Source organism: Vanessa cardui, chromosome 19, assembly GCF_905220365.1.
Source record: "Vanessa cardui chromosome 19, ilVanCard2.1, whole genome shotgun sequence".
Taxonomy (NCBI): Eukaryota; Metazoa; Arthropoda; class Insecta; order Lepidoptera; family Nymphalidae; genus Vanessa; species Vanessa cardui.
The window spans coordinates 7,689,851-7,708,882 of NC_061141.1; the positions used below are offsets into that span (position 1 = coordinate 7,689,851).

At 33.1% G+C, this 19,032-nt stretch overlaps 1 protein-coding gene across 2 annotated transcripts; it reads left to right on the forward strand.

Moving 5' to 3' along the window:
* Positions 1 to 1,965: 1,965 nt before the first annotated feature.
* LOC124537907 lies at positions 1,966 to 18,621 on the forward strand. Of its 2 annotated transcripts, none has more exons than XM_047114868.1 (5): positions 1,966 to 2,055; positions 2,912 to 3,011; positions 14,038 to 14,211; positions 15,900 to 16,145; positions 18,530 to 18,621. In XM_047114868.1, exons 2-4 carry the CDS (start codon positions 2,916 to 2,918, stop codon positions 16,143 to 16,145), a joined length of 516 nt encoding a protein of 171 aa, XP_046970824.1. In that variant the 5' UTR covers positions 1,966 to 2,055; positions 2,912 to 2,915; the 3' UTR covers positions 18,530 to 18,621. The 2 variants fall into 2 exon arrangements, with proteins under 2 accessions (XP_046970824.1, XP_046970823.1); XM_047114867.1 differs by having other exon boundaries at positions 15,900 to 16,141.
* Positions 18,622 to 19,032: the final 411 nt, after the last annotated feature.

Below are 19,032 nucleotides of genomic sequence, written 5' to 3' on the forward strand. Positions count from 1 at the left end.
ACTTAAGCCTGTCTATTTACAGCGTCAGTAGTAACTTAATAATTAATTAATTTTATCAATTGCGTATTTAGATTCACCTCCCATAAGTGCCTCGGTATAAAAAAAAATATGATTTGTCTATGCATCGTGATCGCCTCGACGTTTTAATCTATTCTGTTAAGTCTGGTCAATAAAAAAAATTGGTTTTTTATAATCAAAATTTTTCTATATAATTTGTTCATGATATCGAAACAAAATAAGTCCTATAAATTACTACAAAAATGTTCAAAGGTAGACCGTAAATGTAAATCCGTTTGAGATGCGAGAGTTGACCGCCATTTTTAATAAGAGGGTCTCAAGGAATATTCTACGATATCCTTATCATTGTATCTCGAAACTAACTAACAGTTGATTTGGCCTCTGATCCCTTTTCTTACCCTGGGATTACGTACCCTTATCCACTAAAATAATTCCTGTGTAGTCAATGAGGAGATTACAAAGTCGGACAGTTGAGACAAAACATGAGTTTAACGTGATATAATCCAATACAAAGACATTGACATTGCTTAATAATTATGTTGTATTGTGCAATAAAATACAGAAAAACAAACACATTTAAAAAAAAAAAAACAATTTATTATCGATATAATTCTTTTTTTATATTAAATCTTGGACAACATGACATACATTACTCTGATCCCAATGTAAGTAGCTAAAGCACTCGTGTTATGGCAAATCAGATGCAACGACGGTACCACAAACACCCACACCTAAGACACCAAAGAAAAATAATGAACTTTGTCTACATTGACTCGGCCGGGAATCGAAACGGGGACCTCGGAGTGGCGTACCCAGCCAAACCGGTGTACACACTATTCGACCACGGAGGTTGTAAAAATAAAATATATTATACCTTAATAATAACATAACAGAACCATCAATACAACAAAATCAGTACTCTGTATGCATTTACTATTATAAAAATAAGGTATCCAGGTATATCAGTAATAAGATCCGTTGTATAAATAACACAGATGCTAACAAACCAGTGAGTAGCAGTTCGTTACGTATTCATTCTTATCTGGTTTTTAAAACCCGGTGCACATTAACTCGAACGACAGTTTCGTCGTTGATTCTCGACTATTTCGATTTACACAATAAAGCATCTAAGTATCATTGTGCTAATATAGTGGTCTTGGGCTAAAGTATGTGACTATTAGTTTTAGTTTTTATTCAAATCTAGTTAGTCCTAAGAATTTTTAACATTGATTCCATAAATATTTCAAATATATATAAAAATAGTTAATGTAAAAATCTTGACCACATGGAATGATGAATTGAATAATGCTGCTAACATTCTTGATACCAACAATCTTTGTCAAGATTTCTACAGTAATTATTTTTAAAATATAATTACAATAATATTATTGGTAAGATGACTACTTCATGATATATATTGATGGAAACGAAAATGGTCCACCTGATTGTGGTCACCACCCCCCCCCTCTTTGACAGTATCATATCAAAATCAATATCATTCCTTACATCGCCAATGCGCCACCAATCCTTGGGAACTAAGATTTTATATTAAGATGATTTTATTAAAGTACCTTTGTGCCTGTAACTGTAGTTTATTATTTATTATTATTATTTTTAGATACACCAACAGCATAACATATACAGCATTCACAATAAAATCTGAAACATCTAAGTCTTAAATACTAATATGTATGCCACTTAGAGGCGTGTACAACATGTAGTTACACTGGTGTACCCAATCTGAAACTACATATGTACTTAAGCCATCTCGTAAAATTGTTGTCAAAAACAAATTCCTGTAATGTAAATAGTTTATATATAATTGATTGTATTTACGAAACAAGAGACACATTTCTCGGGAGAACAAATTTGTCGGTGCGACATTATGTAAACCAACTCTAGGAGTGAAATGAATGTAAATTTTCTAAACAATGAGAATTGTTACAACGACAATTAGTTCGTGTGCTTTTTATAAGTGCAGCTGGCGGGGTTTGTGGTGTATGCAAAGAAATCTCCGGCGCGAGAGCTGAATATACGGTGAGTCTAGAATTAAATAGAATTTTCCACGTGGAATCTTGTTTCTGTAAATTGCTACACAGATCTTAGTTGAAAACACTTTGTTTTTTTTTTTAATAAATTTAAAAGTTCTAACAATTGTTTACGTTCCAATTTTAAAAGTGTTGTTTTTATTATAGTTAAGAATCTTGTAATAATATTTTGTTTATTCTAAAAGTTTTTAATACTGTTTCGGAAAACAGCGTAGATATTAATAAAACGTTTCTTGGCTTACGAATTAATTAATTGAATTGGCAAACTTAAATATGATGTATAAAGTGACGATTTTAGTTGACATAAATTTTGATTAAAGCTTAAATGACTCGAGAATAATATAGTATTTAATTGTAGATCCGTAATTGTATATTACACTTATTCTAGTGTTTAGATATAAGGTAACAGATTCTAAGGTTCTGGGTTTAGATCCCAAGTGGGTCAATGAAAATTTATCGTATTACCATCGCACAATTCTCGGTAGCAGACCGAAATCTTGAAGTAGCACTTAAGGCCGTTTATCTCGTAATTTAACTCTTTCTGGTCGTGTCTAATTTGCCGTCCCATTGAGTATGAGGGAGAAAGAAATAGAGTGCCCATGTATGTGTTTGCACGCACACTTGTAGACTGTAATAAATATGTTCTGCGTAGTTAGCCGATCTTCCATAAGATTGAGCGCCGTTTCGCAAATTAGTCAGTTAAATAAAATTACGTATAAAATTGTGATTGATGAAAAACAGTAACTTATAGAGTTACTGTTCTTTTCAATGCCGAACCAATAAAGGTCTTATGAGAATATATGTATATTACTAGACTATATTTATGATTGTGTTTTTATTTCCAGAACGATGCTGATTATAATACTGTTATCAATAATCGGGAGTGCCTTCACCGCTCATTCGCATGGTATATCTGGTACCTTGGTAGACTTCACTGATCCTAAGGTAACTTTGACTAAACTATTTAATAAATCATATATGTGTAAACAAACAACTGTTTTTACCGCAAAACAAACAAAAATATTATGTTGCTTTATAAAATAATTTAGTTTCCTTAAGATGCGTTTCCAATAAAATTTGCAGTTGTTTATATCCGTTTGTATTGCTTAAAATTCTTCTCATGCTTAAATTTTTTCCATGTCATTTTGATATCAAGTATCAATCAAGTTATTATCGCTCGCAGATTCACTCGCGTTTAAGTTGATCGACATAAAAGTTAGACTAAAGAAAATAAGACTACATCCTTCCTCAGAGCATAATCTATTGGTAAACCAAATTTCATCAAATTCACTACATTGGTTTGCCAATGATAGAACAACAACAAAAAGCACAAAATAATTGAATGTTAAGTTAAGACTCAGATATTCATAGTTACATATATCATAACACATTGATAATCCTCGTGCCATCTAGTAGTACACTACATCACAACAACATACGACGTTGCCTACAGATAGTTCAGGCGAGTTGTATTTGCCTTGTAAATTGCAGGAACCGCCAATAAACGAGCTAGACGAAATATGTTCAAAGGTCCTGTGCGTTGTTGTTTCAATTGGTTAACCGTCGTAAATGTATTGATCACACTTTAGACATTTCTACTTCTTCGAATTAATATATATATATTATTATTATTCTCCCATATTTTATCCATTTATGTTTTAACTCGCTAACTTTCTTCTTAATTAGTTCAACTTATAGGTGCACTTCGTAAACGTAATGGCCGTAGTAGTTTTAATTTAATTGGGTCATGTTAAATGAATCAAAAGTGTTCTTAAGAGCCAACTTGTATGACGTATATTTTTTTTTTATAATCTATGTAAAATCGGTAAAAATGACCATCTTCAATATATAAATAAACTGTAGTTTAAAGAATAAAATATGAAGATCATCAATGGAAAGTGTGCAGCGATCCCAAAGTCACAGACTTATTATTGGGATTGCAGGCTGGTTATACGAAAGGTGTTTTCTTTGTCTGTGGAAAAACAGTGACAGATATTATTATTATGTACGAAAATAATGGCCTATTTGGTATAAGTATTAATCAGAAAATGAACATTAAACATAAGTAGTTGAAAGTTCTACAAGACATTTTCGATCCCTTTTACAAATTTGAATCAATTGAGACTGATGAAAATCTTTTCCAAAGCGCTAAATAAAAAATATCGATTTTTAAATATTTACAAAAAAATCCTTTTAAGTATTAGAAACAAGATTAAAAGAATATTTAATGGCCTACAGACCCAAAAAATTACTAAGTTTAAAACCTTTCCAATCATTAAAAACGACTGTGAAAGCATTTTAAGGTAATAATAAAAGTTTTAAAAGTGTCATTGTTGATTTTTCAAAAACTTTTTTTAGTAGAGTTTGGCCTATATATAGTTAACTATATCCATAATATCGTGAATTTTGATAAATAACTTAATTTAAAAGTTAGAATTGCAATATTTATTTATGACAATAAGTCAGGAATAAAGAATTTTATGTATGAGGTCTGAGAAGACCAAATAGAATAGAATAGAACTAAATAGAATAAACCAAATAGAAAAGACTTTTTAAACAATTTTAAAGAGAGTCTTAAACACGTCACCCTATTCTATAAACGGAAGATAAAGTGCCTGAGTGTCATTCAAGCCAGTATGGTACAGTACCGTTCAGTAAGTGTATAGGCGGTTAATTGGATGGCTAATTAAGCTAGTTACCTGCGACATATATATATTAGAAGATGTTAATTCAACCCAAAATAAAGGTTTAGTGAATTAATAAAAAAGTAGCTTATCCTTGGGATTTAAACTACCGTCATTCGAAATATTATCAAAATTGATTCAATGGTTTTGGTAGAGTTATTTTCGCATTTAGAATAGACTTATAGATTTTCAAACAGTTAATGAACTGGAATGAAATTGTCGTTACCTTTCTCTTCGTTCACATTAAAGTTTCCCGAAAACTCAAGAACAAGTAACGAACAAGTTAAACCTAGATTTAAAAAGTTCACGGATTTTGGTACGAAAACATGTTAGAGGATTGAACTGTTGTTTCATTGTAAGAAAAACTGATCCACAAAACTATAAAACACGAAAAATTATTATTTTAAATAATTCCAAAATATCTTTATCTTTAACTAGCAACCCGCCCCGGCTTCGCACGGGTCGGGTCGCTAGTATATACTACTACAGAATTTATTTATTTACCATATCAAATTGCAAACTTCTAAAGTTATCAGTGTTTCTTTACTATATTGCTCATGTATTATATACACAAACCTTCCCCATGAATCACACTATCTATTTCAAAAAACCGCATCAAAATTCGTTGCATAGTTTTAAAGATTTAAGCATAGAAATAAAAGTCAGCGAGAATCAATTTTGTTTTATACTGAGTATGTAGTTATAACAAATAGGTATGTATACAAACCGCTATATCCCTACGTTTTAAAACTGTAATATCTTCGAAAGTATTAAATTACATTCTGTAAAGGGCAATATTGATCTATATTGACTGCACAATTTATTTAAGGCACCTAATTATATAAGGATTAATGCTATATTGCTTAAAATTGCTTCGAAAATAAGCCATTATTTCTCGTAAAAAAACATAAAAAAATGTTTATTGTGTGTTATCTTTAAGAGATAGACATATACCATTGCGGACTTTTTTGTAGATATTTTTGAGGTGTACAATTCTATAGTACATTATTTTGATCTATCTGGTAGGGTTCAGGCAGCGTTTACAATGTAAGCGCAAAAAAATATAAGAAATTTACGACATCACATTAGAAACTTTTAAAATTATCAGTGTTACTTAACTATATTGTCTATATATTATACATAAAAACCTTCCTCTAGAAACACTCTATCTATTAAAAAAACCGCATCAAAATCCGTTGCGTAGTTTTAAAGATTTAAGCGTACAAAGGGAAAAGAAAAAGCGACTTTGATTTATACTAAGTAAAGATTAAAAAAATTGAAAATCTAATCTAAATCGTAATCAATATTCATGATTTTTTTTTCCAAAATAATAATAATCCACAACTTGCAGTTTGGTTACAAAACTCATTAAACTAGTGAAACATCTCTAGACATTACATCGCCTATTTAAAAAAAAAACATTTAAGCTTTCTTTACAAAATACTTAATAATAGTCATAAATATTTTTCATTATTTATCTTTATTAATTATATTATCATTTACAATAGCTAACTTTCTCACTGTTTACATACGCTGTCTGTTCACGCACGGAGAGACATTATAGGTTTATTTTGTATAATTATATATTGCTTTTAATGACTACTATTAATGAATGCCAAATAAATTTTGACTACGTTTACACTAGTTTGATTACACATATTGTATTCGTTAATTAGTAACATGCATGCAGTAAAAGTAACTGAACAATATGAATATTTTTAAAGTATTATTTATTAATTATATTATACGTTTTAATATATTTGTTTTTTGTATCTCATAAAAGTATTACATATAGTGTTACTTATTTCAGAAAGGTAGGAAATCAAAGATACCTAATAAATATCTCAGTATACAACATCTCATATTCATGCACATTAGTGCATAACTAGCTTTATTTACAATAACATTTGTAATAATCTGAGCTGAGATGGCCCAGTGGTTAGAACGCGTGCATCTTAACCGATGATTGCGGGTTCAAACCCAGGCAAGCACCACTATATATATATATATATATATATATACATCCTACAACCTTTTTGGCGTCATGTACGTGGTGCATCATTACGACGTCCCCAAGTTCCCCTTACTTTACTTGACATGTCTTAATGAATACTGCTTAGTTTTTTGATTTCCAGGTCCTTGGGATACGTTGTTTTCCGATAAAAAGTAAATCCGCGATATTCGTCTTTCAGTCATGCCCAAACATTTTTGAACCCCTAACCATGATGATACATTTAAGGCATCCTAGATATATTGATCATAATTTAGCTATGGCATCGATTATTTAGCGTCCTCACAGGATGGACTATATTTGGAAGTGCGACGTTGCCAGCTTTAGGTTTGTTGTCTCTTTCTTTTCCTATCGCTGTTCTGTACAAACAATTCAACGTTTATTTTGTTCCAATATTCGTAAGGCTTATACATATACGGATGCCCAATATGTTATAATATGTAAATACGAATCTTTTGCTTCCTATCCTGGATTACGCCGACGACTGTTATACACATCTCACGGAGGATCAGCGAAAAACTTAAGCGATTTCAAAATTTCTAAATTAGATTCATATTTGGTTTGCGTAAAATGATCGTGTCTCTCATTTTCGCCTTAGCACAAGTGGCTCTGCCCATAAAACTTCACCGGAATAATTATGTCCTCTCTATCATAGTATTTTGTTGTTGTATTTGCTATCTCCTGTGTTTTATTTTTCCTGTATGTCATAAAAGTCTACTTACCAAATTTTATATTTACAATAATAAAATGATAGTACTTATAATAAAATGAATTTACTGGGAACAGTGCTTTCATTTTATAGTTGGTAGCTTGCAGCCACATAGTACTACCTCAAATAATACTGTATGCCTCAAGATCACTATCGCTCGGCTATCATACAAGGTTCAATTTTGGGTCCCTTTCTATTTCTGGTATATATAAATGATCTTCCTTTCTATGTTAAAGGTATTTGTGATATAGTGTTGTTTGCTGACGATACTTCACAGATTTTAAAGGAAAAACTGACTATGACGACATGAACGGTGCGTTATCACAGATACACAATTGGTTTACAGTAAATAATTTAGTTTTAAATGCTCAAAAAACAAAATGTGTAGTTTTTACCCTACCCAATGTTAGAAAGCATAATTATAAGATATCTTGAAACGGTCACCGTGACCGTCTCGATGTAGCCGATACTACGGTGTTCTCAGGAATAGAATTGGATTCCAAACTTCAGTGGAGTCCTCATTTATCATCCCTAACAGGAAGACTCAGCTCCGCAACCGATACCGCTCGTCTAGTATATTTTGGTTATTTTCACTGTCTTATGGCATATTACTTTGGGGTAACGCTGCAGATATTGGATCTGTCTTTATTTTACAAAAGAGAGCAATCCGGTTTATTTATAATCATGGAGCTAGGGACTCTCTTCGGGATGTTTTTAACAAAGTAGGAATACTCACTGTTCCGTCACAGTATATTTACAACAATATTATGTATATTCACAGCTACATTGATCACTTTGATAAAATCAGTGATCATCATTGTACGTGCGCTGGAACTAAGGATAAACTTATAAATATATATCAATAAATTCTTCTTGGGGCAAGGTATCCGATTCTATAATAAAATTCCGCAGACATTTTTAACTTTGCCATTTCGTAAATTCAAATCGTTTGTAAAAAATACATTGGTAAAAAAAGCATTTTATTCGAAACAAGATTTTACAGATGATAAAAAAGCGTGGAGGTAACACCTGTTGACTTCCTAGCAGGATATATTAATTTATATAATTGTATTAACTAATACGACTTTGTATTTTTTAAATGTTGAAAAAGAGTAACTACTTCTTGCCGGTTCTATTTCTTGCCGGTTCTTCTCGGTAGAATCTACTTTCCGAACCGGTGGTAGCTTCACTTAATTGTAAAATGACGATTCAAAAGTGTTTGTTAAAGCGTACTTAAATAAAGTTTATTTTGATTATGTTTTTTTATTAGACGTCCGTATACAGCTATTGGGCGTCCGTATACAGCTATTGGGTGTTCGTATACAGCTATTGGGCGTCCGTATACAACTATTGGGCGTCCGTATACAGCTATTTTGCGTCCGTATACAAGTATTTTGCGTCCGTATACAGCTATTAGACGTCTGTATACAGCTATTGGGCGTCCATATATGGCTATTTGGCGCCTGTTCAAAGTACTAAGCTTTACGCCGGTTTGTTTACACCGAATAATAAAAACTACCAATCACAGATAACAGAATATTTAACAGTATAGATACCAATCACGATTGATATAGATGTTGTACAAACTTTCACCCCCTTTTAGTCCCTTAGAGGATGATTTCGTGGATGGAAACTATCCTTTCTTTCTACTTTCCTTTTTTATCTCATTAGGGTATGATTTTGGAGACAAAATATTCTATGTTCTTCTCTACAATGTCTCCATACTAAATTTTATCTAAATCGGTTCAGTAGTTTAAGCGTGAAAAGATATCAGACAGAAAGACATACTTTATGTTATTAATATGAATAATGAATATAAATATTAATTATTATAAAATATTTAAAATTTTTCTTCCACGAAGTCCTCGGGAATTCATATATTCATTATTAATATATTTAATTTACATTAAATAAGTTCCAATAACAGTTTATTTCTACACACTGATGTAAAACAAACAATAATCAAGCACCGAATAGGTATTATGCAAGTCGTAAGTGAAATGAGCGAGACGGCAACGTCGCAATTTTGGACGCCAAATAAGCGAATCCGTAGTCAGGAGTTCCCCTCGATATACTGTGTGCGATATACGCGCTGCGGCAGCGCCTCACCTGCGCGGTGATTTCTTCGGGAACTTTTCAATATTTTATTTCAACTATTTTAAGCGACTTTTACCTTCCGTCGATTTTTGTACTACAGCTAGCTAGGATGAATAGGACCTCAGTGCCAGGGATAAATATATATATATATATATATATATATATATATATATATATATATTTATCCCGCAAACAATTGGCCGTCCACTGAAGGCAAAAATACATTTAAACTGGCGTCCACCTGCTTTTGGCGTCCGTATACCGGACGCCACTTTTTTGGCCGGTGGCACTGAGGTCCTATTCATCCTAGCTAGCTGTAGTACAAAAATCGACGGAAGCTAAAAATCACTCTAAATAGTTGCAATAAAATATTGAAAAGTTCCCGAAGAAATCACCGCGCAGGTGAGGCGCTGCCGCAGCGCGTATATCGCACACTGTATATCGAGGGGAATTCCTGACTACGGATTCGCGTATTTGGCGTCCAAAATTGCGACGTTGCCATCTCGCTCATTACTTACGCGTTACATAATACCTATTCGGTGCTTGATTATTGTTTGTTTTACATCAGTCATTTAATGTTTATAAAATATATTAATAATGAATATATGAATCCCCGAGGACTTCGTGGAAGTTTTTTTTAAATATATTACAATAATTAATATTTATATTAATTATTCATAATAATAATATAAAGTATGTCTGTCTGTCTGTTATCTTTCTTTATACGCTTAAGCTGCTGAACCGATTTAGATGAAATTTAGTATGGGGACTTTGTTGAAAAGAACATAGGATAATTTTGTCTCCAAAATTATACCCTAACGAGATAAAAAAGGAAAGTAGAAGTTTGTACAGGGAGTCTATATCCGATAAACTGATTTAAATTAAATTTAGTATGAAGATAGGATAGTTTCCATCCACGAAATCATCCTCTAAGGGTATAAAAGGGGGTGAAAGTTTGTACAACATCTATATCAATCGTGATTGGTATTTGTACTGTTAAATCTTCTGTTATCTGTGATTGGTAGTTTTTATTATTCGGTGTAAACAAACCGGCGTAAAGCTTAGTAACTTGGTACAGAGGCCAAATAGCTGTATACGGACGCCCAATAGCTGTATACGGACGCCCAATAGCTGTATACGGACGCCCAATAGCTGTATACGGACGCCCAATAGCTGTATACGGACACCCAATAGCTGTATACGGACGCCCAATAGCTGTATACGGACGCCCAATAGCTGTATACGGACGCCCAATAGCTGTATACGGACGCCCAATAGCTGTATACGGACGCCCAATAGCTGTATACGGACGCCCAATAGCTGTATACGGACGCCCAATAGCTGTATACGGACGCCCAATAGCTGTATACGGACGCCCAATAGCTGTATACGGACGCCCAATAGCTGTATACGGACGCCCAATAGCTGTATACGGACGCCCAATAGCTGTATACGGACGCCCAATAGCTGTATACGGACGCCTAATAGCTGTATACAGACGCCCAATAGCTTTATACGGACGCCTAATAGCTGCATACGGACGCTCAATCAAAAAAAAAAAAACAGAAATCAAAATAAAATTTATTCAAATAGGCTTTAACAAGCACTTTTGAATCGTCATTTTACAATTAAGTGAAACTACCACCGGTTCGGAAAGTAGATTCTACGGAGAAGAACCGGAAAAAAACTCAGTAGTTACTCTTTTTCAACACTTAAAAAATACAAAGTCATGTTAATTAAATACAATTATTTAAATGAATATATTCAGCTTGGAAGTCAACAGATACCTCCACGCTTTTTTATCATCTATTCAATCTTGTTTCGAATAATATGCCTTTTTTACCAAAATACGAAATGGCAAAGTTAAAAATTTCTGCCGAATTTTATTATAGAATCGGATAACTTGCCCCAAGAAGGATTTATTGACTTTGCGGAGTAGGAAACTTGGTGTTATAAGCTTATCCTTACTTTTAGTGCACAAACAATGATGATAACTGATTTTATCAAAGTGATCAATGTTACTGTGAATATACATAATATCGTTGTAAATATACTGAGACGCAACAGTGAGTATTCCTACTTTTTTAAAAACATCCCGAAGAGAGTATCTAGGTCCAAGATTATAAATAAACCGGATTGCTCTCTTTTGTAAAATAAAGACAGATTAAATACCTACAGCGTTACCTCAAAGTAATATGTCATATGACAAATACTGTGAAAAAAACCAAAATATACTAGACGAGCGGTATCAACCTCAGTTAGTTGTCTAACTTTTCTAAACGCGTATGTTGCAGAGCTGAGTCTTCCTGTTAGGGATGATAAATGAGGACTCCACTAAAGTTTGGAATCCAATTCTATTCCTGAGAACACCGTAGTATCGGCTACATCAAGACGGTCACCGTTTATAGATATCTTATAATTATGCTTTCTAACATTGGGTAGGGTAAAAGCTACATATTTTGTTTTTTGAGCAATCAAAACAAAATTATTTACTGTAAATCAGTTGTGTATCAGTGATAATGCACCGTTCACATCGTCATAGTCAGTTTTTTTTTGTCAACCCTAAAAATCAGTGAAGTATCGTCAGCAAACAACACTATATCACAAATACCTTTAACATAAAAAGGATCATTTATATATACCAGAAATAGAAAGGGACCCAAAATTGAACCTTGTACAATAACCGATAGATCGTGATCTTGAAGCTACTGTACTATTTTAGGTGGTACTATGTGGTTGTATGCTACCAACTTTAAAATGAAAGCACTTTTCCCAGTAATTTCATTTTATTATAAATACTATCATTTTATTATCGTAAATATAAAATTTGGTAGGTAGATTTTTATGACATACAGGAAAAATAAAACACAGGCGATAACAAATGCAACAACAAAGTAATATGATAGAGAAGTCATAATTATTCCGATGAAGTTTTATGGGCAGAGCCACTTGTGCTAAGAGTGAAAATGAGAGACATCGAGATCATATTTGCGCAAACCAAATATGAATCTAATATAAAAAATTTGAAATCGCTCAAGTTTTTCGCTGATCCTCCGTGAGATCTGGATAACAGTCGTCGGCGTAATCATGGGTTAAGTTAAAGTAAAAGATTCGTATTTACACATTATAACATATCGGACATCCGTATATGTATAAGCCTTACGAATATTGGAAAATAAACGTTGAACTGTTTGAACAGAACAGCGATAGGAAAAGAAAGAGACAACAAACCTAAAGCTGGCAACGTCGCACTTCCAAATACAGTCCATCCTGTGAGGACGCTAAATAATCGATGCCGTAGGTAAATTATGATCAATATATCTAGGATACCTTAAATGTATCATCATGGTTAGGGGTTCAAAAGTGTTTGGGCCTGACTGAAAGACGAATATCGTGGAATTTTTTTATATCGGAAAACAACGTATCCCAAGGACCTGGAAATCAAAAAATTAAGCAGTATTCATTAAGACATGTTAAGTAAATTAAGGGGAACTTGGGGACGTGGTAATGATGCACCACGTGCATGACGCCAAAAAGGTTGTAGGATGTATATATATATCATATTTGCGCAAACCAAATATGAATCTAATATAAAAAATTTGAAATCGCTCAAGTTTTTCGCTGATCCTCCGTGAGATCTGGATAACAGTCGTCGGCGTAATCATGGGTTAAGTTAAAGTAAAAGATTCGTATTTACACATTATAACATATCGGACATCCGTATATGTATAAGCCTTACGAATATTGGAAAATAAACGTTGAACTGTTTGAACAGAACAGCGATAGGAAAAGAAAGAGACAACAAACCTAAAGCTGGCAACGTCGCACTTCCAAATACAGTCCATCCTGTGAGGACGCTAAATAATCGATGCCGTAGGTAAATTATGATCAATATATCTAGGATACCTTAAATGTATCATCATGGTTAGGGGTTCAAAAGTGTTTGGGCCTGACTGAAAGACGAATATCGTGGAATTTTTTTATATCGGAAAACAACGTATCCCAAGGACCTGGAAATCAAAAAATTAAGCAGTATTCATTAAGACATGTTAAGTAAATTAAGGGGAACTTGGGGACGTGGTAATGATGCACCACGTGCATGACGCCAAAAAGGTTGTAGGATGTATATATATATATATATATATATATATATATATATATATATATATATATATATATATATATATGCTTAATTTGTGTTTATAATTGATCTCGTGCTCGGCGGTGAATGAAAACATCGTGAGGAAACCTGCATGTGTTTCATCGAAATTCTGCCACATGTGCATTCCACCAACCCGCATTGGAACAGCGTGGTGGAATATGTTCCAAACCCTCTCCTTAATAAAAGAGGAGGACTTATCTCAGCAGTGGGAAATGTACAGGCTGTTACTTTGTAATAATCAAATTTATAGTATTCATACATATTATTCACCGAGGTCAATAACCGGAGAACTTAATACTTTATTTCAGGTACAAGGACACTTGGACGCTTTAGTACGAATGGCGCAGTCTTGCGTCATCAAAGTTCGGGCTTCGCCGAAAGACGTCAGAGCGTATTTCACAAACTCGCCCCCAATAACCAGATCTGGGCAATGTTTTGCTGCTTGCATGTTGGAACAGAGTGATGTTATTAATCATGGAAAGGTAAGAAACTTTATTAACATAAGAATTAACAACATTAAATGCTTAAATATATATATACAAATATGAACTAAAACTAGTTACTGTATAAATCTTGACCGCGTGGAATGGTGGCAAGAATGCTAGCAGCATTTCCCCGTTGAATCGCAATTCCGATCCTCTGGGCAAAAAACGAACCAGCCCTCCTCCTCCTCCTCCTCCTCCTCCAAAACTGTGCTCAATTTGATATAACTTAAACACCTCTACTTTTTGTTGTTGTTGGGAAATTGTCTTTTAAGCCAGCTGTTGTTTTTACACCAGAAGACACACAATATAAATTAACACTGGAAAAAGAAAAAAAGGGCAAGTTCATTTGATTACAGTATTACTCATATAGACAAAGGGTCTTTTACAAAAATTTCTAAAAGAAATTTATAAGTTATTCTACTCATTCCTGTGGCAACTTTAGCCGAACTTATTACAAATTAGGCTACGTAGGTAGTAGTCTAGATAGAAACCACATCCTAATCTTCCACGTGACAGAAATACTTAGAATAGTTGTGTTTCGTTTGGATGGGTGGATGAGCCAGTGTAACTAAAGGCAAAAGAAATATGATATATTAATTTTCAAGCTTGGTAGCGCTTTGATAATTAAAATAACGATGAATATTTTCGAAATATTTGTGCTGTGATGACCGACCACTCACCATTAGGTGGCATTTAAAGAAAATAACGAAATAAAACAAACAAATAGAATAGAGTAGAGAAGTAAGAGTAAAGTCGTGAAACGTTTTAGATCTTTTTTAAGCAATTAGAGAAAATTGTAATTGCGGTTTCAGTATAAATGGTGACATTAATGAACTCAACGTTTAAAATGGGAACTCATGAAGTTCAGAAATCTTTTCAAATGAACAAAGTAACTAACTTCTTTGACTAATTTTAATATTTCACAAAGTCGTCCTTTAACCCTTTATTTTTTCCTAACTTGTCTGCTCCGTTTTTTACACGAACTAGCTATTATTATATTATAATGAACATAGTTTGATCGATTGCCGTTAAAGTTTATAACTCCTTTTTCATAAAGAAGGTTTCATGCTATTAACTTTATTATAATTTGGCTTGAGACTTATTATTAAAATAGTACTGAAAGTCATATCATTTATGTATGTAAGCAACAATTAAGACAAATTTTACATACATACGTACGTACGTATATCTCCAGCACTATTCTGTCAGACCTGACTTCGTTTTTCACCCATAAATTGTTAAAAAGCGACTTACAGTGATATACTCGTATTTGTCAATATTTACATTTAGGGTATTTTTTTTTTTCGTTTTTTATTTAATTTACTACATCCACAGGCTCGCAGATGCCGGTACCTTTTTTTACATTTTATATTAAATTACATTTTGGCGTTTTATATTTTATATACAAATATTAATAATTTAAGATACAGATACATGTAGGGTAGTTTCTAATGAAAGCTGTAAGTTTGTATGAAATTACGTTTGTACGAAGTCGGAACGGCCGTTATCCATATTTTATGGGGGCTGTCATAATCATACTATAGGATTATCATCAGCATACGAAGTAACGGTAATTACAACTCGATCGAAACTACGTCATCTACTTATTTTCGTGATTCGTCTATTACTGATTAATTAAAGTATAATAATAAAGACTACGGTAATAAAAAACATACTATTAACAGGTAAATCGTGAACTCCTGATCCATTTAGCCGGTCTCGTGAATGGCAAGAATTCCCGAGTGGTCCGCAAACTCAACAGCATTTCAAGACTCTGCCTCGATAGCATCGAAGGGATGTCGGACAGATGCCAGCTGGCTTCCTCCTATAACGACTGCCTAAACGAAAATATGATTGAATTCGCTTTCCCGCTGGATATAGCGGAGGAAGCCGTGAGGAAAATGCCATTCCATCTTATACAACCCAAGTGAGTAAGTCGTTTTTTGTTTTATATTGAAACTTCTATAACGAAACTATAAAATGGAGAATGCTTTAATAGGGATTTCTTAGACGTTTATGCCAAGTTACGAAAAAAAAAGGCATGTATGTTTTTATAGGCAGGCAGCTTTCATTATACCAGAATACGACAATACAAATAGATTTTCTTACCTTAAAAACAATTATTGTTCCATATTTGAATAACGATAAACAGTAATATATATAGTATAAATACGAACGAAATTCCTCGAATCATATACAAAAATATCACAAGAACAAAAAAGGGGCTTGTGGTGTTTATGCACTAAAGCTCCAAAATAAAACAGAGCTCAAACATTGCCAACAAAAGAAATACTCGAAGTGGCATCCTTATCTTGTCGCCGAAAGATTATATCTGGTTTTAAGGGAAAAACGAAAAAGGTATTTTCGAGATTGTCACACTTTTTTACTCCGAACAGACGTATCCGGTTATTTCCGGATCATCTGTTTTAAAAATAAGATAAAAAAATACTACACGACCAAATATTCCTCGATGTTTAATTAATCTTTTAAAAGATCATATTAATAACACTGATACAGAGATTTTTTAAATATTTGTTTATTTAAAGCCATAAATTTTTCAAATATCAAATTCGCGAAAACCCCTTTTGCTTTTAATCGGTGACGTAATTTAATTTATTCTCTTAATCATAAAGCAATACGAATTCTGATTTCGTATTCTGAAATCAATTATGTTTATGGAAAGTCAGATACAGTATCAAAAATATTAAATATATTATTTTAACTACAGATCTGTTGACTCACGCAGGCAGGCGCTCATAATGTTAAAAAAAGTCATGGACTACTAATATAATCTTATTTTCCTTTTGTCGATGTCTCCGTCATGTCTTTATTCTGAGATTAATTATCTCACACACACTAAGACATCCTGTAAGTATCACTCATACTAACGCACGCCAATAATTTAGCCTGAAAGGTCAAGACTTCATGAGTAATTAAAACAGCTATTATAATCGACGAACCGAAATAGCTCCACAGATCTATGTATATGTGCAGTCAGAGTAAGAAAACCTTCGTCAGTTTTCAAATTCATTCCTTTATCAAGTCTTAAACTCTTAGTACCTTTTGAATCTAAACATCAAATCATTCAATCAATATGTCATTCTCTATCGGTAAAGCAGATCGCTCAGACTGTGCACACGAAAATAGATCTTAAGATGAGGAAATTTTTCTTACCGTACATAAGTATTTTTAACTATATTTTCATTATAAATATGAAAAATAAAGAAAGACATTTATATTTCATTAGCAATCGCAAAAATGATACCTTATCAATATTTATATGGATGGAGGAAAATTGGTTTCATTAAAAATGGCGCTGTTTTTCCGATTTCTGATTTCATTACATTGACGTTAAGCGGCTTATTAGTGAATATCGATGTTTCTGGAAACATGTGTTCGTAAATACACTTGATCTTATACAAAAATCGTCCAATTGTACTTATTACATTACATACATATGGGGTACATCTATATAATTTACTGGCCTTTCGTGTATAACGAAAATTGTATTTTTATCAGCTCATAATGTTTTATGGACCACTAATAAACGTTTATATGTAAGAGTTGGTTGAATTCGACATTAGATGGCCAATGATCACGTCAAATTATGATTTGAAAAACGTCATAATAAGTGCGAGATAATTTGTGTTTATGATTGATCTCTTGCTCGGCATTGACGGAAAATATCGTAAGGATGCCCCAATAGTTCGAACTTGTTCATCTTAATCGATTGCGGGTTCAAACCCAGGCAGGCACCACCGAATATTCATGTGCTTAATTTGTGTTTATAATTCATCTCGTGCTCAGCAGTGAAGGAAAACATCGTGAGGAAACCTACATGTGTCTTATTTCAATAAGAAATTCTGCCACATGTGTAGACATACATATACATGTGTATGTGTGCCACGAACCCGTATTAAAACGACGTGGTGTATTCAAAATTTTCTCCTCCAAAGAGAAAAGAGGCGTTAGCCCAGCAGTGGGAAATTTACAAGCTGTTGTTTTTGTTTGTGTAATAGAATTAATGGTCCGGTGACCAAAACGCGCGTACATCTTAACCGGGTTAATCTTAATTTGAATAGCAGGTTCAAACCTAAGCAACGTATAATTATCATGCGCTTATTTTGTATTCTAATTTATTTCGTGCTGAGCATTGAAAGAAAACATGATAAGTAAAGCTATGTGTAGGAGAATTTAAATCAATTTTTACGACAGGATTTGTCCCAAATTTCGTGATCTATATAAAGACCTAAGACTATACAAAGACCTTCATATAATATAATGAAACTAATACTTTGTTTCTATTCAATTTCAGCTTACCACAAGAAATAAGACAGACGATATGACGGGGTCATGTTCAAAGTTTTTACATTTTTAATTTATATAGTTAAATAAAAATTAAATTATATAAGTACTTCTTTCATTCTGTTAACCAACCCATCTAGCATTAATGAACCCAAAACAAAGTTCAAAAGGCAAAGATCAAGCAATGTTTCTGAAACTCAAAACTTCTGAATAACGATTTCCAAAACTTCCGAAACTGCCAAATCCAGCTGAGACCGCTTCTTTTATTGAGATGACGAGGTGAGAAAACTATCGTATTTATTCAGTAGAATACCTATTTCTCAGATAAAACAAGATAAAAGTTGAGAAACATATCAAATCTCATGTAATCGAAGAAATTGTAGTCGAGGTAATAAAACGAATATAAAAGTAAGAGCCTTAAAATGTGACACTGCTTGGATAAGGCTTATTCGAAGACCCTGCTCGAACGTGGGTTTCTATACGCATATGTAGTTCAAATACTAGCTCGCGTCC